Raw genomic sequence first — 20,137 nt, 5'->3', positions numbered from 1 at the left:
GCTCGGCCACCAACCTCAGGACGCCCAGCCTCCCTGCAGAGGCCCCGGGAGGACCCCACAGTGTCCACCAGGGGCTGCCCAGCCTCCCTGCAGAGGCCCAGCCCCCAGGGAGACCCACGGGCAGCCCGTCCCCTCCCTAGGAGCCTCGGGGCGTCCAGCTGGGTTGCATCTGCACTCAGGAGAGGCCGCATCCTCGGATCGGGGCAGCAAGAGAGGACGTGCAACCTGCCCTGGTCACACCCAGAAGTCCATGGGTCATCAAAACCTCATCCTCACCCAGTCTGCACAGGTCACTGTGGGCCCCGCGTGTCCCTGCCCTGGCTGCTGGCTGACCCTGGCCAGTGGCCTGAGTCCCCCCACACTGGTCAGCCGGGCAGGGTGCGGTGGACGGGGCTCCTCAGGAGGTTCCACAGGCACGGCCGATTTCCAGCATCGCAGTGCCACTGTGCCCTCCCGCCCCGGCTCCAGGAGGGAGGCCCTGCCCGCATCCTGCCCGCTGTCCGCCGCCCGGTTGGCAGTTGCACCCTGGCTGGACGCTGGTCCTCTGGCCTTCCCTGTGTCAGGGTCCAGCTTCAGCCAGACAAGGCCAGTCTGCCCAGGTGCCCTGACACCCTGGTCTCAGCGCCTGGTGGGACCCGGCGTCCCTCGGGTCTTGGCCTTGACACTGAAGGTGGCAGCCGCAGCAGGAGCAGGTGGCTGGCAGCCACTTTGGTACCAGCTTCTGGAATGTTCTTGGGGTCAGCAGAGAACAGCCCCCGGGCACCTAGATCCTCGTCCCTGTGGCGTGGCACCTCCCGGGGCAGAGGGCTCTGAGGTGGGATCAGGGGAGGCCCTGAGCAGGGGTCACCCAGGGTCACCTCAGGGTCCTCCTGAGAGGAGGCAGCAGGGTCAGGATCAGGGGGCTGGACGACGCTGCGCTGCTGGCCCTGGAGCTGGAGGAGGGGGACGGGACTGTCCCTGGGCCTCGGGAGTCCAGCTGCCACACTGGGTCTGGCCCCCCAGAACTGCGAGAGGGTAGATGGTCGGGGTCCTGTCACCCACTTGGGTGACCTGCCGCAGTGCTGCAGTGTCAGGAGGACCCCGAGCCGCGAGGGGCCACAGGAAGGGCCTTAGCGAGCCTCTCCTGGGTGCTTGTGATGGGGAGCTCCCCGAGGGCACGGCCTGCAGGAGTCCGACCTGCCCTGGCCGAGGCGGGAGGCCTGGCACAGCCCCGAGTGGGCGCTGACGAGGCCGCGTTGGCCCTGGCCCTGGCACAGGGCCCAGGTGACAGCCCTTGCTCAGTGCTGGGAGGCTCCCAACAGGAGTGACACGCGCCGTGGGGCTCCGCATCCTGGCCCGACCCCGGGCCCGGGCTGACACACTCTCACATGACACGGTCATCCTTCAACGCCACCGAGCCAACGGGGAGCAAAGGCCACCCTGCTGGCCGCCGTGGCAGACAGACGGCAGCCTGTTCTCCAGCTCCGGTCACGCGCACCAGCTGCCCCGTCACCCTGTCACCCTGTCATCGCAGGCCGCAGTGACCGTCAGGCCACTCACTCCTGGGCGGGGGGCTGCCTCTCACCCTGGCGGGCCCCTCACCCCCCTCCTCTGGCCACAGGGACAGATTCAGCTGACTCAGGGACCTCGCTGGCGGGAGTCACAGGACTGTTCTCCAGTTTCCCCTTGAATCCAAACCCACTGCCACCGGCCCCCACCAGGCCACCGTCCCCACACCCTGCCCCTGGACTGCGACCCTGGAGACGCTGCGGGGGATCCCCAGGCTCTGGGTGTGGGCGGGGCCGGGGGTGCTGAGCACCCGCCTGTGGGCTGAGGAGGTTTCTAGGTCCCGAGTCTTGTCCCTGCCCCCACAGCCCCGGGCACTGACTTCAGATGCCCGCCTGGTGCCCGGGCTCTGCACCAGCCCCTCCGTGACCTCGAGCTGGTGGCCCTGCTGGCTGGGAACAGAGGGTGTGGCAGCTCCAGGTGACCCACCAGGACAGGTGCCTTCCGGGGCTCTCTCGGATCACCGTTGCGCCTACTCCTGGTGCTAGGGGCACCGTCGCAGAGTCTAGGCCACGGTCTCCCCCTGGACGCTGTGGACGCTGGGGCCAGGCCATTGTCCAGTGGGTCCTGGCACGCAGGGTGCTGAGCAGGTCCCTGGCTGCCACCCCAGGCGTGACACACATGTCCAGTCCCTGGGGTAGGCCTGGGGCTGCTCAGGAAGAGCCGGGAAAGTGCATGACCAGGTCAGAAACCGCTGGCCAGACGACCCACCCGGGGCCCCAGGAGAAGGTGGCCCTCCGCGCCCCAGGCTGCCCCGAAGCTGCCCGAGGGGCCGACTGCTCCTGGCCACCCCTGGCGCCGCCGCCCCTCCCTGCGCCCGTCTTGGTGGACCTCGTCCTGGGTAAACAGCTGGCCCCTGTTCCCGAACCCTGGGGCCGCAGCAGGGTCCTCCATGGCCGGGGCTCCGCGTCCCTGCCTGGCCGTCCCCTGGCTGCCGGGCTCTTGTTTTCCTAACTTTCTGATGACCGGCAGGGGCAGGCGGGGCAGGCCACAGGGCCTGGGGGGCGGGCAGGAGCAACCTTCTGGAAGCTTCCAAGTGAGGTGAAGGCAGCCCCGCTCCCTGAGGACGGGGAGTCGCTGCTGCCCGTCCCCTCCCCAGCGCCCGGGAGGTGGCAGAGCAGGCCTCGGGCAGCTGCAGAAAACCACCCGCAGGGAGCCCGGCCATGTGAGGCGACTTCCTGGGCCACACGTCACCCTGGGAGGCACGCGTCACCCTGGGAGCCTGTTTCAGGAAGCACCAAACCCGCGGCCACAGGTGGAGAAGTCACCCGCAGCTGCCCTGGTGTCAGTGCCACAGCTGCTCCTGGGCCTGTGCGGGGGCAGGGGCCACACAGGCTGGGGGCTGGCGCGGCGTCCAGCCGCGGGCTGTCCCGCTACGTGAGCCAGACGAGCCCAGGGAGGGCGCCAGCAAAATGCCAACCCCCGCCGGGCGCCGTGACCACGCCTGCCATTCCAGTGGCCCGGGAGCCTGAGCAGAGGACCGCAAGGTCCAGGCCAGCCCTTCAGGGCTGGGTGCAGCCCAGTGGTCAGTGCTTCCCTAGCATGTGCGAGGCCTGGGCTCCATCCTCAGTGTTGAGAAAAGCAAGTCGCCTCCCCAGTGGGGACACCCCGTGACGTCACCCCAATCTGTGCCAGCCGCGGCGCCAACCGTCCACACTGCAGAGCAGAGCCCACACACCAGGGCTGGTGGCCCTCGGCTCCGGAGGCCTGGCATCGGGCGTGAGGCCGGGTCCTGTGCCCAGGGTCTCCCCAGGCCCGTGGAGAGGTGGTCTGTGCCGCCCACTCACTGGGTGCGTGAGGTCATCCTCTAAGTCCATTCAGACTGTTCCAGAATTTCCTGGTTCTGGGCCCAGGACCGGCTTCCTCTGCTGGCTACCCATTCCTGGAGGCTCCCCCATTCCTGAGCATGGGGTCCCCTACCCTCAGGGGCAGCAGCCAGGCGTCCTGACCAGCCCCTCCCGCCTCCTCTCTGCAGGGAGGACTGGCCCTGCAGCGTGGCCTCCGTCCTGAGAGCTGGCCTGCCTGGGGGCCTGCCCCAGGGCCACACTCAGGGGAGGGTCACTGTGTGCGTCTGCCTGGGGGCATCTGCCAGGGGCCCTCGCCGATGCCCTTGCCGAGGGTCCTGACAACCTGTGAGCTGCCAGGCCACCCACCCCTCAGGAGGTGCGAGTTTCCTGTGCTGCTGGCTCAGGCCCCTCCCGAGCTGGGGACACCACTGGGGCTGAGAGCAGCGGAGCCCAGGCCCCGTCCCCGGTCCCTGACTGTCCTTTAACAGGAAGCGCAGGGAGATGCGTGGAAGGGGCGCGTCCCTGCTGGAGAAGTGGCTCAAGCCCCAGCGACTGCCCCCAGGGGACCCTGGTGTCAGTTCTGGACTGCCCTGGCCTGGAGTGCTGCTGGCTGGGGACACTGCTCGGCACCTGCAGGGCCCAGGACCCACCCTGAGAATGACCCAGCTCCAGTTCCAGTGCCTAGGGAGCCCCTGCCGTCACCCACCTGGGACCCTTGTGATGGGGCTGGCCCCCACCCCCAGGCCTGGCCTGTCTCAGCAGGAGGCTCTGGTCCTCTGGACCTTGCTTTGGGCTGGGCCAGGCTGCAACCTGCCCAGGGCCAGCTGCCCCCACGCTGCGCTGGGCCCAGGGAGCGCTGGGCCAGAGCTGAACACCCGCAGCCCCAGGGCCCGTCCCTGGCAGGAAGCGCCCGGGAGAGCCTGGTGCAGCCTGCAGCCTGCGGTGGGCTGTCCGCCAGCTGGGACCTGCCCGGCTGCCTCCTCTGCTGCCAGCTGGGACCCTGCCCTCCGCCCCTCCCGCCGGCCGCTGGGCTGCCCGCAGGACATTCTTCACATTCCTGTCCTGGCCGCCCTGCCAACTCTGGTCTCTCGTTCCCTCTCCTGTGAGAAGGCAGCCGGGCAGCGGCTGGCGGGTGTCCTGCCGCGGAGGGGAGGCGCTTTCCCGCTCCAGGAGCTATGCCTGGAATCCAGGGACGGCATCTCTGTGTCTGGCTGTCGCGGCTTCCTGTGCCGCTGGGAACCCCCGCGGGTGGAGGTGGCATCACGGGCCTGTGTTCCTCAGGTCTGGTGGACCAGGGGCCGCCTGCCTCTGGCCAGCGCCCTGAGCCGTGGGCCCTGCAGGGCTGAGCCACACCAGCTGGCCGGAGCCTCTCTGGGCGCCTGGTCCAGAGCCTCAGGTCTCGGCAAAGCCAGAACTGTCCAGGCCTGCCGCCTGCCTCCTGGCTTCATCCCCAGTGCCAGGCAGCCCACCCCAGCAGGTCTTGGCACCTGGCGGCCAGGCGCCCACCCTCTGGGCCATGTGGGCACCCAGCAGTCTTAAGAATCTTGGCTGGGGCTGGGGCGTGGCTCTCGGTGGAGGGATCTTGACCCTTGACAAGACCCAGAATCAAACTGCCCTTGGCCCCGTCTCTCCCCACCCCCACCCCGGGCACCGCCAGGACAGAAGCAGGACGTGACTTTCCCTGCTTCGCCCGGGAAAGCAGGGAACCGGAGGTGCCCTGGTGGGCCGTGGCACCTGTCCAGGAGCCAGGGCTCACGGAGCTCAGTGGGCAGCCCGGTCAGAGGGTGGCAGGAAGAGCTCTCTGACGTGGGGAAAACCCAGGTCTCCGAGAGCCCCGGCCACGCGCAGCCAAGGGCCAGGGCGGGGTGTGTCCCCAGGCCTCCCTGGGGTCCCCGCGACCTTGGCCTGTTCCCCAGGCCCAGCACCTGGGCTCTTGGCTCTCCAGACACTGGTAGGCTCTACTGAGAGCCATGCTGTGACTCTTCCTGAGGACGTCCCGGGTCCCCTGTGCTCGGGTGCAGAACACCTGTGGGTGCTGCGGCCTGTCTCCCCAACCTGCGGTGCAGAGTGGAGCCCGGGGCCTCACAGGTGCGAGGCAAGCGTCCACCGCTCAGCCCAGCCCAGCCCAGCCCGCTAACAATTTATAAGAAAAAGAGCACACCAAGCCTGGGTGGCCTGAGAGGTGGCCTGAGAGGTGGCCTGAAGGGTGGCCTCCTCGGGACAGGTCTCCTGGAGAGCTCGTCCAGGGAAGAGCAGTGCTTCACCTCGGCAGCTGCGTCTGGGTGCAGCCAGCGTCCGGGAGATGCCCAGGCACAGGTGGCCCATGCTGACCGGTGGGGCTCCTCTGGTCTGTCCCCCGAAAGGCCTGGTGCAGCAGGGCTGGCCCAGTTCCTCAGGTGTTCCACGTCCTCTGGAGGGGGCCCAAGTCCACAGAGGTGCTGGGTGCCGCCCACCTGGGGACATGAGTGTTGTGACAGTATCGCTGGGACGCTGGGCCCCTTGGTAAGACCTGGTCCTGCGTGAGGCTCTCGGGGGCCGTGAACCTGGGGCGCCAGGCTGTCGGTCACCAGTCACCACAGTTCACTGCTTCCGACTCTGTGCCCCTTGCCCTGCGCCGGGGCCGTCGCCCTGTCCTGTCACCCCACCTGCGGCTGCTCCCCACCCCCCACGTGCCCTCTGGACCCCCAGGGGTCTCCCCTTCACCCACTTCCTCTTCTTTCCTCAAGTTCTCCTACTTCAGTGCCATCTGTCAGGCGGTGGCACTCTGTGGGTGGCCGGGGTGCTGACCCCGCCCAGTCGGACGTTGGATTTGCAGATTTAGAGAGAGGTCATTTGAGGCCCCGGAGGACATCCTCTAGAGTGGGGCTCAAGGCTACTGGGAGCCCATCCCGGGCCCCAAGGGCTGCCCGCCTCCCGCCAGCCCTGGCTGCAGCAGCTCCCGCCATGGGCCGCCTGTCACCTGGTGGGGTTGGTGGCCATGCCACAGGGCCTCAGACAAGCCCTCCCGTGGGGAAGCAGCCTGGGCATCCTCCTTCCCCGAGCACGCTCCCGACCTCCTGCAGGGGCCTCACGTTCTGTCAGGATCCCCCCCTTGCCCTCAGCGACTGTGGCATTAGCTGACCACTGGTGGGCAAGGCAGCCTGGGAGAGGTTTGTCAAGGCAAAGGCGGGCCTGTCCCTGCGTCCCTCTGCTTTCTCACGGGAGAAGCCAGACTGTGGGCGGAGCCGGGAGTCCTGTGGCCTCCGAGTTCTAGACCAGCCTCTACTTCAGGTAGCAGTGGCGCCCTCAGCCCTGAGGGGGGCGCTGGGCAGACTGGCGCCTGGGACGTGTCCTGCAGGTCCTGGGGCCAGGCTGGGCCGAGTCTGCTGCTCCTGGCCCAGTCACAGGACCCGCAGCCCCTGGGAGGACGGCGAGTGGAGGGGGACCTCGGGCGAGGGAGGGACCAGAGCACTGGGTGCGTGGTCCCAGGCGCAGTCTCTGGCTCTGGTGTGGCTTCTTGCTCTCTGGTGTTCGAGGACCTGCGCTGGGCCCAGGTCCCCAGGCCAGGTGGGCCGTGGCGCCCTGCCCGCCCCCGCCTCCAGGCAGCTCAGGGAGTGGCCCTGGGGCCAGCCAGCAAGGTCTCCCAGCAGCTTCCCACCAACCTGCCTGTCCACATTCATTGGGTGCAGATGGCCTGGTCACCTCGCTTTCACTCCGGGCAGCAGCGGTGCCTGTGCCTGGTGGTCGTCACGGGTGGACCCAGGCAGGGTTCAGGCCCACGCTGCCCGGGGCAGCACCAGCCCCAGGGTCCCCGCCTCTGGAGCCGCTGGTGGGCTGGGCCCTGGGCAGCAGTGTCTCCCAGTTACTAAGGGTGGCGATGCCCGCCCGCTGCCCCGAGAGCTTGGAGCGAGGCTGGAGGAGTTGGAGGCCAGCCTGGGCAACTTCTGCAAGACCCTGTCTCAAAACAAGTGGTTAAAGAGGCTGGGGAGGACCGCTGACCGTGCTGGAGCAGGGATGGTCAGGCCACGCGGTGCCCCTGAGCGGACCTGGAGCAGCTGGCGTGGAGCAGTGTGCCCGTGGGTGGCGGCACGTGATGGGGCGTCGGTGTGGGGACTTGGGAAGAGCATCGTGGACGGGACCCAAGCTGACAGCGGCGGCCACCATGCCGGGGTGTCGTAGTGGACACACCACGGGATAACGTGCGGCGGCCCCATCCCCCTGCTGGGTGGGGTCCTCGCCCCTTTTCGGGGACGTCAGGTCAGCCACGTGCTGGCCAGGGCCACGCAGACCACACTGAGACCCTGGGCCCCCACTGCCCGGGACAGACCTCTGCTCCAGGGCTGCCTCTTGCTTCTGTTTCACAGCTGACCGAGATGTGGCCAGTCTGCGTCCCTGTGGGACAGCTCAGGGGCCCCGTGGCAGCAGAGGCAGGGGAGGGTGAGATGGCTCCAGGTGGCTGGGGACGGCCTTTGCCCCTAGGCCCACAGGGCCTCCCTGAGCACCAGGTGGTGGAGCGGCTGGACCGTCCCACACTCCAGCCCAGCGGGGGCTGGTCAGGTCCTGGTGGGCTTCATGCAGCCTGAGTCTCCCAAGTCCCCTGGAAGCGGCTCCTTCCCTAGCTGTCTCCCAGGCCCAGAGGGGCCCTGCAGGGGCCAGCAGCCACCTGCGCGTGGCCTGGAGGCAGGGTCTGGCAGGCCTTGTGACCGTCCCCCCCCTGGTCCTGCACCTCGGCCCTGGGGACCAGCCCTGCCCTGAGGGCCCACCAGCGGTTGTCAGGCTCCTGGAGGGGAAGAGGCTGTGGCCAGTCAGGGGACACCTTGTGGCCGCCTTCTTGTCCAGGCTGGCCAGCGCAGCTGTTCTGCCTGGGGCCGTCCCTGTCCCACCCTGAACATCTCGTGGTGAGGGACACAGCCCAGGGGCACTGGACAGCCAGCCACACTGTTGCTGACCTAGGAACCTTGCCCCAGCCCCGCCGTGGGTCTCTGCACACCAGAGTGTGGAACTGGGCAGCCACCTGGCCTCCCTCACGCCCTGGGCTGGACCCCGGGACCCTGCCCACGTCCAGCCAGGGAGATGGGAGCCCATGGGCCGCCTGAACCTGAGTGTCTGTCCCCGCCTTGCTCACAGTCACAAACCTGGAAGCCACCCTGTCCCCATGGGTGACTGGACTCCCATGGTGCTCTGTTCCTACAGCAGATGCCACTCAGCCAGGAGAAGGGCCCAGGCAGCCCCAGGGGGCACACGGGACCTGGGTGGCCAGAGGTGCCCAGGCCACTCCCTGTGTGGACTTCCTGCAGAGGCCACAGAGGACAGAGGGGAGTCTCCGGCCAGCTGAAAAGAGGCCAGGTGGGGTGAGCTGGGGACCAGGGGACAGTGTCGGTCACCGCCATCTGTGCCGGCGAAACCTGTGGCTGTGTGGCTGCAGGTGACCCTCGAGGCCCTGCCGCTGCAGGGAGCTGGTGACAACCCCGCTCAGCCTGGGGCCTCCGCCCGCCGCCCTCTCCTCCCAGTCAGCCACCCACAGGGTCTGGTCGCCCTACCTGGCCCTGCGGGTGCCTGACCCCAGCGCGGCTCCTGGGCCAGGCGTGGAGATGAGCCGGCTGACCACTGCGCAGGACAGAGGCCCGGCCAGCGGGGACGGAGCTGTGGATGGCTCGCTCTGGGGGTTCCTGGAGTGGTTCTGGCCACAGTTGGCTGTGGGCAGCTGAGACTGGAAACCCAAGCCGTGGGCCAGGAGGGGCAGTGGCTCCTGCAGGGCCTCCATCCCCAAGGTGACCGCACGCTGTGCTCCGTCCTGCCCACCGTGCTGGCACCTGCTGGGTGCCTGGCCCTGCACCTTCCAGGAAGCCTCTGGTTTTGCCCCCGGGGTCCACCCCGGAATGGACAGCAGAGACGAGGTCACTGTGCGAGACCAGGGAGGCCAGCGCGGCCTGGCTGCAGCGGGATGGGGGATGGCCCAGCTGGTGAGCTTGGGCGCGGGGGGCCAGCGGGACGGGCCCCTGGCCTGCTGTACCCATCTTCCTCATCCTCTGGTCAGCAGTGCAGAGGGCCCCTGCAGTGCGCTGGCCACGCCGTGTCCCGGCCGCTGCCTTGGTGCTCTGTAGTGCTGACGCATGTCCACCCAGGACCGCTGCTGGTCTGGATCACAGTGGCTCCAGCGTAGCTTCTCGGTGACAGAATCGTGGGGGCCCCGCATTTTCTTTCTTTTTTTTTTTTTCAGAGAGAGGAGAGGGGGGATAGAGAGAGAGAGAGAGAGAATTTATTTATTTATTTTAGTTTTTTTCGGTGGACACAACATCTCTGTACGTGGTGCTGAGGATCGAACCCGGGCCGCACGCCTGCCAGGCGAGTGCGCAACTGCTTGAGCCACATCCCCAGCCCCCCGCATTTTCTTTCTGCAGCTCCATGTGAAACTTCAATGGGGACGGGGTCCTGGCTGTGGGTGGAGGCCAGGGACACTGCTCAGCCCCAAAGCAACCGGCCGCCCCTGGACCATGACCCGCCGGGCCCACAGGCCCCTCTACCCCCCAGGGCCCGCGGGGCTGTGTGCTGTTGGCCCTGACCCCCGCCCCGTGAGCTTGGGCCTGGAGTCCGGTCCGGGACTGCTGCTCTAGGTGGTCAGGGCCCTGGGCGGCCACCTGGCCTTTCCGTGGAGGCCTGAGGGGTGCAGCTAGCTCCCTGCCCTTTGCCCCGAGGCCAGCCTCGGGCAGCAGCGCTGGTCAGAGCTTTACTTTTAGAGAGTGGCCCTGGGTCGAGGGAGCCTGAGCGCGTCTGTCGGGCAGGCGGAGGCCACAGTCAGGAGCCTGCGCCCCTGCTGACCCCTGGCCTGGCCCCGTGGGCCCTGCTCCACCCTTCCCACCGGCCCTGAGGCCCTGCCCACTGCTGGGGCCTTCAGAGGCTCCACCAGGCCCGGGCAGGCCTGGCCAGGTGGCTGCCCGGCCATCACGTGCCTGGGCCGGGCAGCTGGTGAGGAACGCGCTGCTGACTCAGGCTGCACGTGCCCATCCCTGGGGGCATGGCTGTCCTGAGTCAGAGGTGGCCGGTGACACCAGCCGCAGCGGGCAGTCAGGAGGGGCGGCGTGCATGGCCCTGATGCAGGCGTCTGAGTCACACCTCAGGTGCGTGGTGCAGGGACACAGACGTCCATGTGTGTGCACACGAGCACGTGACCCGCTCTGACCACGTACAGACATGCCACGCACACACACACAGGCTGTGCACACGGCTCTCGTGCCACGTGCCCACGTCACGCCCATAAGCGCACACACACGTGCACACTCGCCCTCGCACACACAGGGTGCAGCCTGCTGGAGTGCTGGCCAGTCCAGAGGGGGCCTCGGGAGCCACAGCCGCAGGCCCGGCTCAGGGAGGGCGGCGCTAAGGCCTGCAGCTGGGGACCTGTGGGCTGACCCAAGGCGTCATGCAGCAGCAGGCCCCGCACCAGAGCCCCAGACCAGGGAGGCCGCACTGCCCCAGGGTCACATGTCCCCCTGACAGCAGAGCCTTGGAGGGAGGCCTGTCGCCCCTGGGCAGCCGCTGGGCAGAGCCACCAGGGGCGTCCAGCAGAGCCAGGGGCGGCCTGTGCCTCCTGGGAGTGTGTGGTGTGTGGTTGTGTCACCAGGTGTGGCCGTGCATGTCCTGGGCACCGCAAGCGCACGTCCCCCTTCCGAGCTCCCCCAGGGCCCTTCTCCCTCCTTCAGCAGGGGCCTGGCCGTGCCCTGGCCCTGGCCGCCTGCCGAGGTACTGCAGGTGCAGGGGCACAGACGTCCGTGTGTGTGTGTGTGTGCGCGCGCTCACAGGAGTGGCCACTATGCGCACACACTCATGCACGAGCGCGCACACACACACACGAAGTGCGGGGGCCGGGCTCTCCCTCCCCCACCCCCCACCCCGGAGTCTCTGTGGGTGGGAATTTCTGGGAACCTGGAGGTGCCTTCACTTGGGAACAGCCTCCTGGCCTCGCTCAGCCCCCTGGCCAGTGTCTGCCCAGGGGAACTGGGCGGGATGGAGCTGGCCTCGATGCCCAGCACCCAGGGGCGCCCACCCCAGGCCCTGTGGTGCCCGCCCCCACCGACAGCAGGGACATCTGGGGTGGGTCCTGAGCAGCATCCCAGCCCCACTGACTGCAGGCAGGACACTGCAGTGTGACACCACGCTGTCCCCAGGTGTGGCCCCGTGGTCCTGGGACAGTGTCACCCTGCTGAGATCCCTGGGTCAGCGCTTACCAAACAACAATTGGATGGAAAAGTGGGATTTTTGCTGCCTAAATAAACAGGTGACAGGCGTTCCCAGATCAGAGATTGAGCCTGTGTCCCCGCAGCTGGGGGACCACCAAAGGGCACCACCAGCCACCCCGGAAGACACTTGGGCAGTTTCTTAAAAAAAAACACCCACACATTCACCGCGTGGCCCAGAGATTCCACTCATCGGCATCTGTCCCAGAGGCGCAGAGATGTTTGTGGGCACCACACAGATGTCACACAGCTTTACTCAGGACGGGCAAGAGGCAGACCCAGGGCTGGGGGTGGTCTCAGCACCCAGGGGTCTCATCCCAGCACAGAGGTCCTCTGCAGGGGGTGCTGGCCCCTGGTCTGCTGTGCAGTGGAGTACTACTCAGCACTGTAAATGAGCAGCCTGGGGGCGCCAGTCCCAAAAGGCCACACTCCAGATGTTCCTTCTCCTCACACAGTGTCCTGAGATGGTGGAAGTGTGGGAAAGGAGAAAGTAGCGGGCTGGGAATGTGGCTCAGGCAGTAGCACGCTCGTCTGGCATGCGTGTGGCCCCGGGTTCGATCCTCAGCACCACATACCAACAAAGATGTTGTGTCCGCTGAGAACTAAAAAATAAATATTAAAAATTCTCTCTCTCTCTCTCTCTCTCTCTCCTCTCTCCTCTCTCCTCTCTCACTCTCTCAAAAAAAAAAAAAAAAAAGGAGAAAGTAGCGTTTTCCAGATGTTGGGGATGCAGCTGGGCTGGGAGGGAGGGTGAGGGTAAAGGCCAGCCGGGGAAGACCGTCCTATAGGGCAAAGGATCTGCGCTGTGTCCAGGCCACCCTCAGGGAATGTGGGTGGGGACCCACTGGTCTCTGCAAGGGGACAGAGACCGGCTCTGGCATCACTTAAAATTGCACGTAAAACCCAACGAGCGCAAAATTACCAATGTGATTTTAAAATGAGGTCTTGGGCACAGTGGCCACACCTGAAATCCCAGCGGCTGGGGAGGCTGAGGCAGGAGGATGGCAAGTTCAAGGCCAGCCTCAGCAGCTTAGCAAGCCCCTGTCTCAGAATGGAAGAGAACCGGGTAAGGTTGGGGTGCTCAGTGGTGGGGCTGGCCTAGCCTCCCTGAGCACCTGGGTTTGATTCCCAGCACCAGGAAGATAAAGATCCAGGCTGGTGTGCGGCTCGGTTGTTAGGCAGCCCTGGGCTCCATCCCTGGTACCAAAAGCATAAAAGATAGTAAAGATAAATAAATAAGCAAATAAATAAAATGGATCCATCCAGGGCAGCCTGGGCACAGCTAGACTCACAAATGACATGGAAGGCTGGGTGCAGCTCGGGGCAGAGCTTGCCTGGCTGCTTGAGGACCGGTACCATCCCCAGCGCCTCTGAGTAAGGAAGAGGAGAGAGAACAGAAGTGTGTGGGGGGGGGAACTGACCGCCCAGGGCCTCACCAGCAGAACCCTGTGACAGCAAAGGACTGACCTCAGCAGGCAGAGAAGCCCCTGGGCCCAGAGCCACCTCCCCCTCCCTCCGCTTCCCCTCTCCCTCTTTCCCTCTCTCCCTCTTCCTCTCCCTGTATCTCCCTCCCCCTCCCTCCCCTCCCCCTCCCTCCCCCTCCCTCCTGTCCCTTCTATATTACACCCCTATCACTCCTAGGGATGCCAGGGCTGCTGCCAGGTAGACAGGTGTGGTTTGGTGCAGTGGGGACAGCCTGGTGTCCCCCTGAGCTGGTTGGCTGAGGTCCCCCGGGGAGGCTGAGGTGGCTTCACTGGGGTCTTCTGTTCAGGCAAAAGGCCTCTCCCTCAAGGGGGCCATCCTGGGGTGACCAGTGTCCCCCAACGTGTCCCCCAATGGGACCTCATTTGGAATCAGGCGTTTGCCAATGTCATCAGAAGGAGGCACAGGAGAGTGGCCTGTGCAGTGGCAGGCGTCCCTGGGGAGGAGCCCCTGGAGATGGCCCCATGAAGAGCGGCAGAGACTGCGGCCACAGGCCCGGGGCGGGGTGCTGCGCTCCAGGCTCCTGGGCCAGCGAGGGCAGCCCCTGGGGCCACCTGGGGCTGCAGACCCAGGACACTAGCAGGACCTCTCGCACAGGCCCTGTGCCAAGCCCGGCCGTCCCTGCAGAGCTGAGTGGACCCTCTAGCCGGGGACCTCAGCTGGTGCCTGGAGCTGCTGGTGGAGCCCCGCACCGAGGCCACCTTCCGGGAAGAGCCAGCCCTCCCTTCCCCATCGGGCCTTCCCCATCGGGCTCCAGGACAGGCGGTGGTCAGCCGTCCAGTGCTGCGTCCTGGGGAAGCTCAGTTCCCTGTGGGGTGCGCTGAGGGAAGGGGGGAGGGTGAGCAGGCCCGGGGACCTCCTGCCCCAGGGGCCACTCTGCTGACTAGGGACGCCTGGTCACAGCTGGGAAGCCGTGCCCAGAGGGTAGAGGCAGCCCCTGCTGGGCCAGGAGGCCCCCGAGGAGGACCCGCCATGTCCACAGTGCCCAGGGGTCCCCGGAGCAGGGCAGAGGTCAGAGCAAAGTCTGACCCTGTCCCCACGGTGTCCCTCCTCCAGGACAGCTCTTCTGCAGGGAGCAGCGGGCAGCCTTCTGGGAGGGGCTCCCGCCTCTCCTCCCTGGGCGTGGCCAGCTGGCTCACTCCCTTGTCCCCACAGCTCCTGGACGTTGGCCCAGGCTGATGGCAGACGATGTCAGCCACCAACAACACAGCGCAGGCCCGCAAGCTGGTGGAGCAGCTCCGCATCGAAGCCGGGATCGAGCGCATCAAGGTGAGCCAGGGACAAGGGACACCCCAGCTGGTGGTGTGGCCCCCAGGCCCGGCAGGGGGTGGAGGTCTGCTCTGCCCCCGCGTCTGGCTGTGTGACCTGGGGCCACACACTCCAGGTCTCTGAGCTTCCAGTTCACAGCAGAAAGAGCAGCAGACGTGACTGTGAAGACCTGGCTGCAGAAGGCCATGGGACCCCACAGGCGGCAGGAGGCCCCACCCACAGGCGGGCCCCCCGCTGGGTCAGCTCTGCCTCTGGGGAAGCTTTGCCTTTCCTCTAAGGGAAGAGCAGGACCTTGCAGCCGGTCCCAGGCTCAGCCCCCAAAGGCCAGAGCAGAGCGGGGCGTCCAGGCCTGTCCACGGGGCAGAGTCTGCTCCGTCCCCGGGGCACAACTCAGTGGCCATTGGTGGGGCCACAGGACAGGCCACAGCTGCCACTGTCCAGTTCCAGGACATCTGAAGCCTGTCCCCACATGCAGCCCCTGTCCCCTCCCAGTCCTGCGCCCACAGGTCCACGTCCTGCCGCTGGCCTCTGCTGTCACTGGTCACGCCGTGGCCTGTGCTCTCACTGAGCCCTGGGTCTCGGCCACCAGCCCTGTGCTGTCACCCGGCTCCTGCCTGGTGGGGACGCTCAGGGGTGGGGAGCGCGTCAGGTGGATTTCACGCCCACGCCTCCCGGTGCCCACCGTGGCCCTGCTGGCCAACAGGTGGACAGTGGCAGTTCTCAGGGGCGCCTGCTCCCCAACCTGCATCCCCCTTGCAGAGAGCACTGTGGGGCACTTCCCAAAGGCCTGACGGGACACAGGCCCTGTGGCCAGCATGGCCCCGGAGGGTCAGCTGTAGCCTCCTGCTGCACTAGCCAGAGCAGGGCCAGCGGCCAGGCTGCCAGGGGGCAGCCAGACCCCGCCTGCCTCTGCCTGGGGTCTCGCGAGGACTCGGATCCTGCAGGATGACGCTGTAAGGACACGGGTGTCAGCGGCGTCCTGCAGTCAGCAGTGCCCCGCTGCCTGTGTGGCGCCTCAGAGGGCTGCGAGGAGCCGGCCCGTGGGCGGGCGGCCAGGCCGGAGCTCAGGGCTGGCGCTCCGGGAGGGAGGTCTGTGGCAGGACCCTTCCCGGGGCTCCAGCTGGGCTCCAGGCTTCGGCTGATTGGCCCAGGCCCACCCTCACCACGGAGGGTCCCCTGCTTCCCTCAGTGTCCCACCCTCACCACGGAGGGTCCCCTGGTTCCCTCAGCGTCAGCGACTAGAAGGATCATCAGAGCCGGCGCAGTGGCTTCACCTGCCAACCAGGCCGCTCGGGAGGCTGAGGCAGGGGGATCACAAGTTCCAGGCCAGCCCTGGCCACTTAGAAGATTGTCTCAAAATTAAATAAAAGGGACGGGGTGCGGCTCAGAGGTCAGTGGCCTGGCCGGGTGGCCCCGGGCTCCGTCCCCAGCCCCAGACCGACAAGAGCTCCTCACGTGTAGGAACCTCGTAGCAACATCTAGTGCTGACCAGCCGCGGGCCCAGGGCTGGCCAGGCGGACAGCTGCTCTGACCACCATGGAGTCCTCCAGGCCTCTGTTCTCAGGCCTGGGAATTCATGGGGAAGGTGACTGGCCTAGGGCTCCCTGGGGGACACACAGACTACCTGCTGGCCAGGCGGGAGGGGCAGTTGGAGAGTGCCCCCGGGTCCTTGCGCCAGCCCGGATCCAGCCAGGAGGTCAGGGGCACCTCCCACGGGCGTCCGAGTCCCAGAGCCCCCCACAAGGACGGACCTGAGCATCAGAGCCTGCCCCGGGGCCAAGAGAAGAGCCCCCAGCTGGCCGAGGTACTGACTCACCCTGCCCTCTGATGCCGGGGAGTCCAGTGCCCTTTGAAAGCCGTGGCCGGGGCACCTGTTCCCCGTCCTGCCTGGGGCTGCCCATCCCCCAGAGCTGCGACAGAACCGCAGAGTCCTGGCCGCAGACCCGGGGCCCAGCCGGCCCGGCACCCCCGGGGCCGAGGGCGCCCTCCTGCTGGGGCCACGCACCAGCTCTGCAGGGTCTGGAGTCCATTTTGGGTGCTGAGGTTGGCTCTCTGACCGGACTTCTGGGCGGTGGACCCACAGCCACGGTGCTCCCAGAATGGCGATCAACACGGTCTGTGGGCAGGAGCTTCCCGCTGGGCAGCTTGGCGGAGCCCAGCAGGCTCCGGGGACGGGGCTCAAGCGTTCTCCGGGTCCCAGGATAGGCGAGGACTGAGAATAGGCGGAAGGCCTCCCGGACAGAAACCAGAGGCTGCGCGCTGGGTGCAGGGGTGCAGAACTGTCACCCAGTGACTCTGGAGGCTGAGGCAGGAGGAGGGCAAGTTCCAGGCCAGCCTCAGCAACTTAGCAAGAGCCCATCTCAGAAACTAGAAAGGGCTGAGGGCGGCTCAGTGGTCCAGCTCCCCCGAGTTCAATCCTCAGGACCAGACACACAGCAATTGTTTAAAAAAAAAGAAGAAAAGGAGCCTGGGGAGGTCCCTGGGTCCCCTGAAGTCACAGCACCACCAGGCTGAGATCCAGGACAGGCGGACGTGATCCTGGGGACCTGGTCAGGCCACCTGCAGCCCAGCCCTGCAGCCCTGCTGGAGTGAGCACAGTGAAGCAGACAGAGAAACAGGGAGTGTGGCCTCGAGGCACGTCCCCCCAGTGACCAGAAGGGCCAGCCCCATCAGGGCCACCAAGGCCCTGGGGGCTTCAGGCTGCAACAGAAAGATACGATTCAGAAAGGACCCACAGGACCCACTGGGTCGTGCCCACACCACGAGGTCCCTCCCTGGGTGGCTAAGTGTCGCCTGAATCCAGAGGCCCATCTCCCCTGGTCCCTCTGCTCACCGCCCAGTCCTGCCTGTGGATGCTCAGCTCTTCATCTGTGAGGCTTATTTTTAATCTTTTTTAAAAATGTGGTAAAAACCCGGATGAGGGGCTCAGGAGGCTGAGGCAGGAGGATCTCAGTTCAAAGCCAGCCTCAGCCACCGTGAGGCGCTAAGCAGCTCAGTGAGACTCTGTCTCTGAATACAATTCAAAGCAGGGCTGACCTCAGTGGTCAGGGCCCTGAGGTCGATCCCTGGTACCCAACAAAGTAAACCGGGCCAAGTCGCCCCGCGTAGACTTCGCCCTGGGATCTCCTCTCTGTTGCGGTGCGGGGTGGGACCAGGCCGACGCCGGCTGGGCGTGCTCCTCTGCTGAGTGCACCCAGCCCTTTGATGACACTGGATTCATTCACAGTGTCATGCAGCTGTCACCTGTCCAGTTCCAGAACTCTGACCCCAAAAGCAGCCTCCGTCCCTCCCAGCCCACGTCCCGTCTCGGGACCCTCCTGTCACTGGGGCACACCTGTGGCCTGTGTGTCTGGCTCTCACTGAGCGCCAGGTCCTCGGGTCCCTCACCGCAGCTGCCGCCTGGCCCCTGCGGGTGGCTCCCCGGTGTTGTGGCCAGGCCGTGTGCCGGCCCTGACCGGCCCTCTCTGCTGCCCACCCAGGTCTCCAAAGCCTCCTCGGAGCTCATGAGCTACTGTGAGCAGCACGCCAGGTCCGACCCCCTGCTGGTGGGCGTGCCGGCCTCTGAGAACCCCTTCAAGGACAAGAAGCCCTGCACCATCCTGTAGCGCCCGCACCAGCCACCGAGCTCAGCCCAGACCCGAGCCCTGAGAAGCGCTGGGCTGGCGGCCCCTCCAGGCCACGCTGGACGCACAGCCCTGCCTGTCGCCAACACACACAGGCCCGGGTCCGTGGCCAGCGGTGGTCCAGGACCCTCAGTGTCACGGGCTCAGTGAGGAGGCCGAGAGGGTAGCAGTTCCCTCTAAGTGGGGCATCTACAAAGAGTCCACGCTGGGCTGCCGGGACGCGCCTCGTGTGACGAGCGGAGGTCAAGTTGGGGTGGGACCAGGCTGACATCATGAGATTTGGGGGCGATATTCCTCCCTTCCATTTAAAACAGTGTCACTCCCCACGCTGAAACCCGCTTCTCCTGGCTGACCCAAGCTGAGCTGTGGGAGGATGCACAGGTGGACTTCCGGGGTGGGGAGGGGCTCGTCTGTGAAACGCACCCTGTGATGCCAAATGTCACTCCCTGTGTGGCATTTGCTACTCGGCCCCACCCTGTCCCTGGGGGCCCACCCGGCACAGACAGGCTTTGGGGATCTGAGGTGGGGGGTGGTCGTGGGGTGCTGTGCTGCTCGGTGGCGCTCCCTGGACCGTCCTCATTTATTTACCCAGTCCACGTGGCCATTTTCAGACAGAAGTGCAGGCTGGGGGTCTGGGCCTGGTGGGTGCAGCCCCTCGCACGGAGCCCAGGAAGCACCGTCCAGTGACCTCAGAGGCCAGGCCTGTGGCCCCGGGGAGACCCAGGTAGGGCCCATGCGCCTGCCTCCCCGCAGCCTGGGGAGCTTGGGGTGTCAGGGGCGGGGCTTTCTAAGGACGGTCACAGGCGCAGGCCCGAGAGGAGCCCTGGGCACCCTCCTGCCACCCTGCAGCCACTCCGGAGCTGTGTGATAAGCAGCAGGGACCTTGGTGGCCCCGGGCCCAGGAGCCTCCAGTGGCCGCCTCCCACCACAGCACCGGCCCAGAAGCAGGGCCAAGAAAACCCACCAGGCTGCCCCTGTGACCCGACAGACATTGGGGCGCATGCCCCTTCAAGCCAGTGGGGCAGGGCCCGCGGCCTCCCGAGGCAGCCCCCTCCTGGGCCGGGGGCCGAGGCCTCCTGTTGCGGGGGCCGAGGGAGAGGTCACTGGGTGGGACACAGGTCAGGAGACGTGGCGGGGGCCTGGGCGGCCCTCCAGGTACCTCCCCGCGGCTCCCAGAGGGCACAGGCGCAGGGCAGGCCTGTCCAGCTCCCGGCTCTCTATGGCTGGTCCAGGAGGCCGGGGCTTAGGGTCTGCCGCCCACTCCTGTGGTGGGCCAGAAGAGGACGGCCGGCCTCTGCCCCACCCGGCAGGTGGCGGGAAAGGCCAGGGCCAGGGCCGGGGTGGGCGGCAGAGGCCCCAGAGCGACCTCTCGAGGGCAGCAGGGCAGGGCTGTGTCCTGGGGGAGACTGGCCCCCGCTTGACCGCCTTGGTCACCGGGAACAATTCACCCATTTCTCTCAAAAAGAAGCCTTAACCCTGGAGCTGGTGTCTGTCCCTGCATGGCTGGCCTCTTCCTTTGTCCCCACTGTCCAGGTCCCCAGCCACCAGTCTCCCAGGAGGACAGGAGACCCCGGCCCCAGCATTGGCAGCCCCCCGTGGCCAAACCCCTGTTCCCCCCACCCGCCCCGCCAGGGCAGAGGATGGGCACGGGGAATCCGAGCCTCGGCCCACGCGACGTCCCCACAGCCGTGACCCCAGGGAAAGGCTGGGCAGCGGGACACCCTGGGCAGAGGGTCAGGGTTGACCGGGCCTCCGGGCTCGGCCACACCGAGGCTTCTCCGGCCAGCGGGTCCCAGCGCCCAGCCCTGCAGGGCCTCACAGGGTTGGGACATGCTCTGGCCTGGAGGGAAGGACAGGCTGCCTGACTCAGGCTCCTCATCTGCCCGCCTCCTCCTCCAGGTGCCCCTGCCCTGTCCCCAAGCAGGGTCACCAGGTGCCCACGGGTTGGGCCTCAGGGAGGTGGCGACTGGCAGGACCCCAGCTTCCTTCTGAGCTGGGGCCTCTCCTGACCCTGCAGGTGACTCCCAGAGCTTCCAGGACAGCCTCCCTCGCAGCCAGGCTGCCGCTGGCGCCCTGTAGGACACGTCCCCCGCACTGCTCTGGGCACCTCAGGTCCCTCGAGTGCGTCAGGGGAAGAGCTCTCAGGAGGCTCCGCGGCCCACCCACCCAGAGGGCAGGCGCCTGGGAGCAGCGGGCACTGTCTCCCGGCCTGCTCCAG

The 20,137-nt window shown here is 66.9% G+C and overlaps 1 protein-coding gene across 2 annotated transcripts in view; it reads left to right on the top strand.

The window, feature by feature from the left end:
- GNG7 (G protein subunit gamma 7) overlaps positions 1 to 18,918 on the top strand; it is a 69,989-nt gene extending 51,071 nt beyond the window's left edge. For both annotated transcript variants that reach the window (XM_081286296.1, XM_081286297.1), the window contains exons 3-4: positions 14,183 to 14,296; positions 17,776 to 18,918. In XM_081286296.1, coding sequence (XP_081142422.1) covers positions 14,216 to 14,296; positions 17,776 to 17,901 — 207 coding nt within the window. In that variant the 5' untranslated portion in view covers positions 14,183 to 14,215 and the 3' untranslated portion in view covers positions 17,902 to 18,918. The remainder of the gene's footprint in view (positions 1 to 14,182; positions 14,297 to 17,775) is intronic.
- The last annotated feature ends 1,219 nt before the right edge of the window (positions 18,919 to 20,137 follow it).

This window comes from Spermophilus citellus (assembly GCF_964194105.1).
Source record: "Spermophilus citellus genome assembly, chromosome: 3".
Classification (NCBI taxonomy): Eukaryota; Metazoa; Chordata; class Mammalia; order Rodentia; family Sciuridae; genus Spermophilus; species Spermophilus citellus.
The sequence above is the reverse complement of the archived record's forward strand: the minus strand, read 5'-3'. Positions and strand labels throughout refer to the sequence as shown.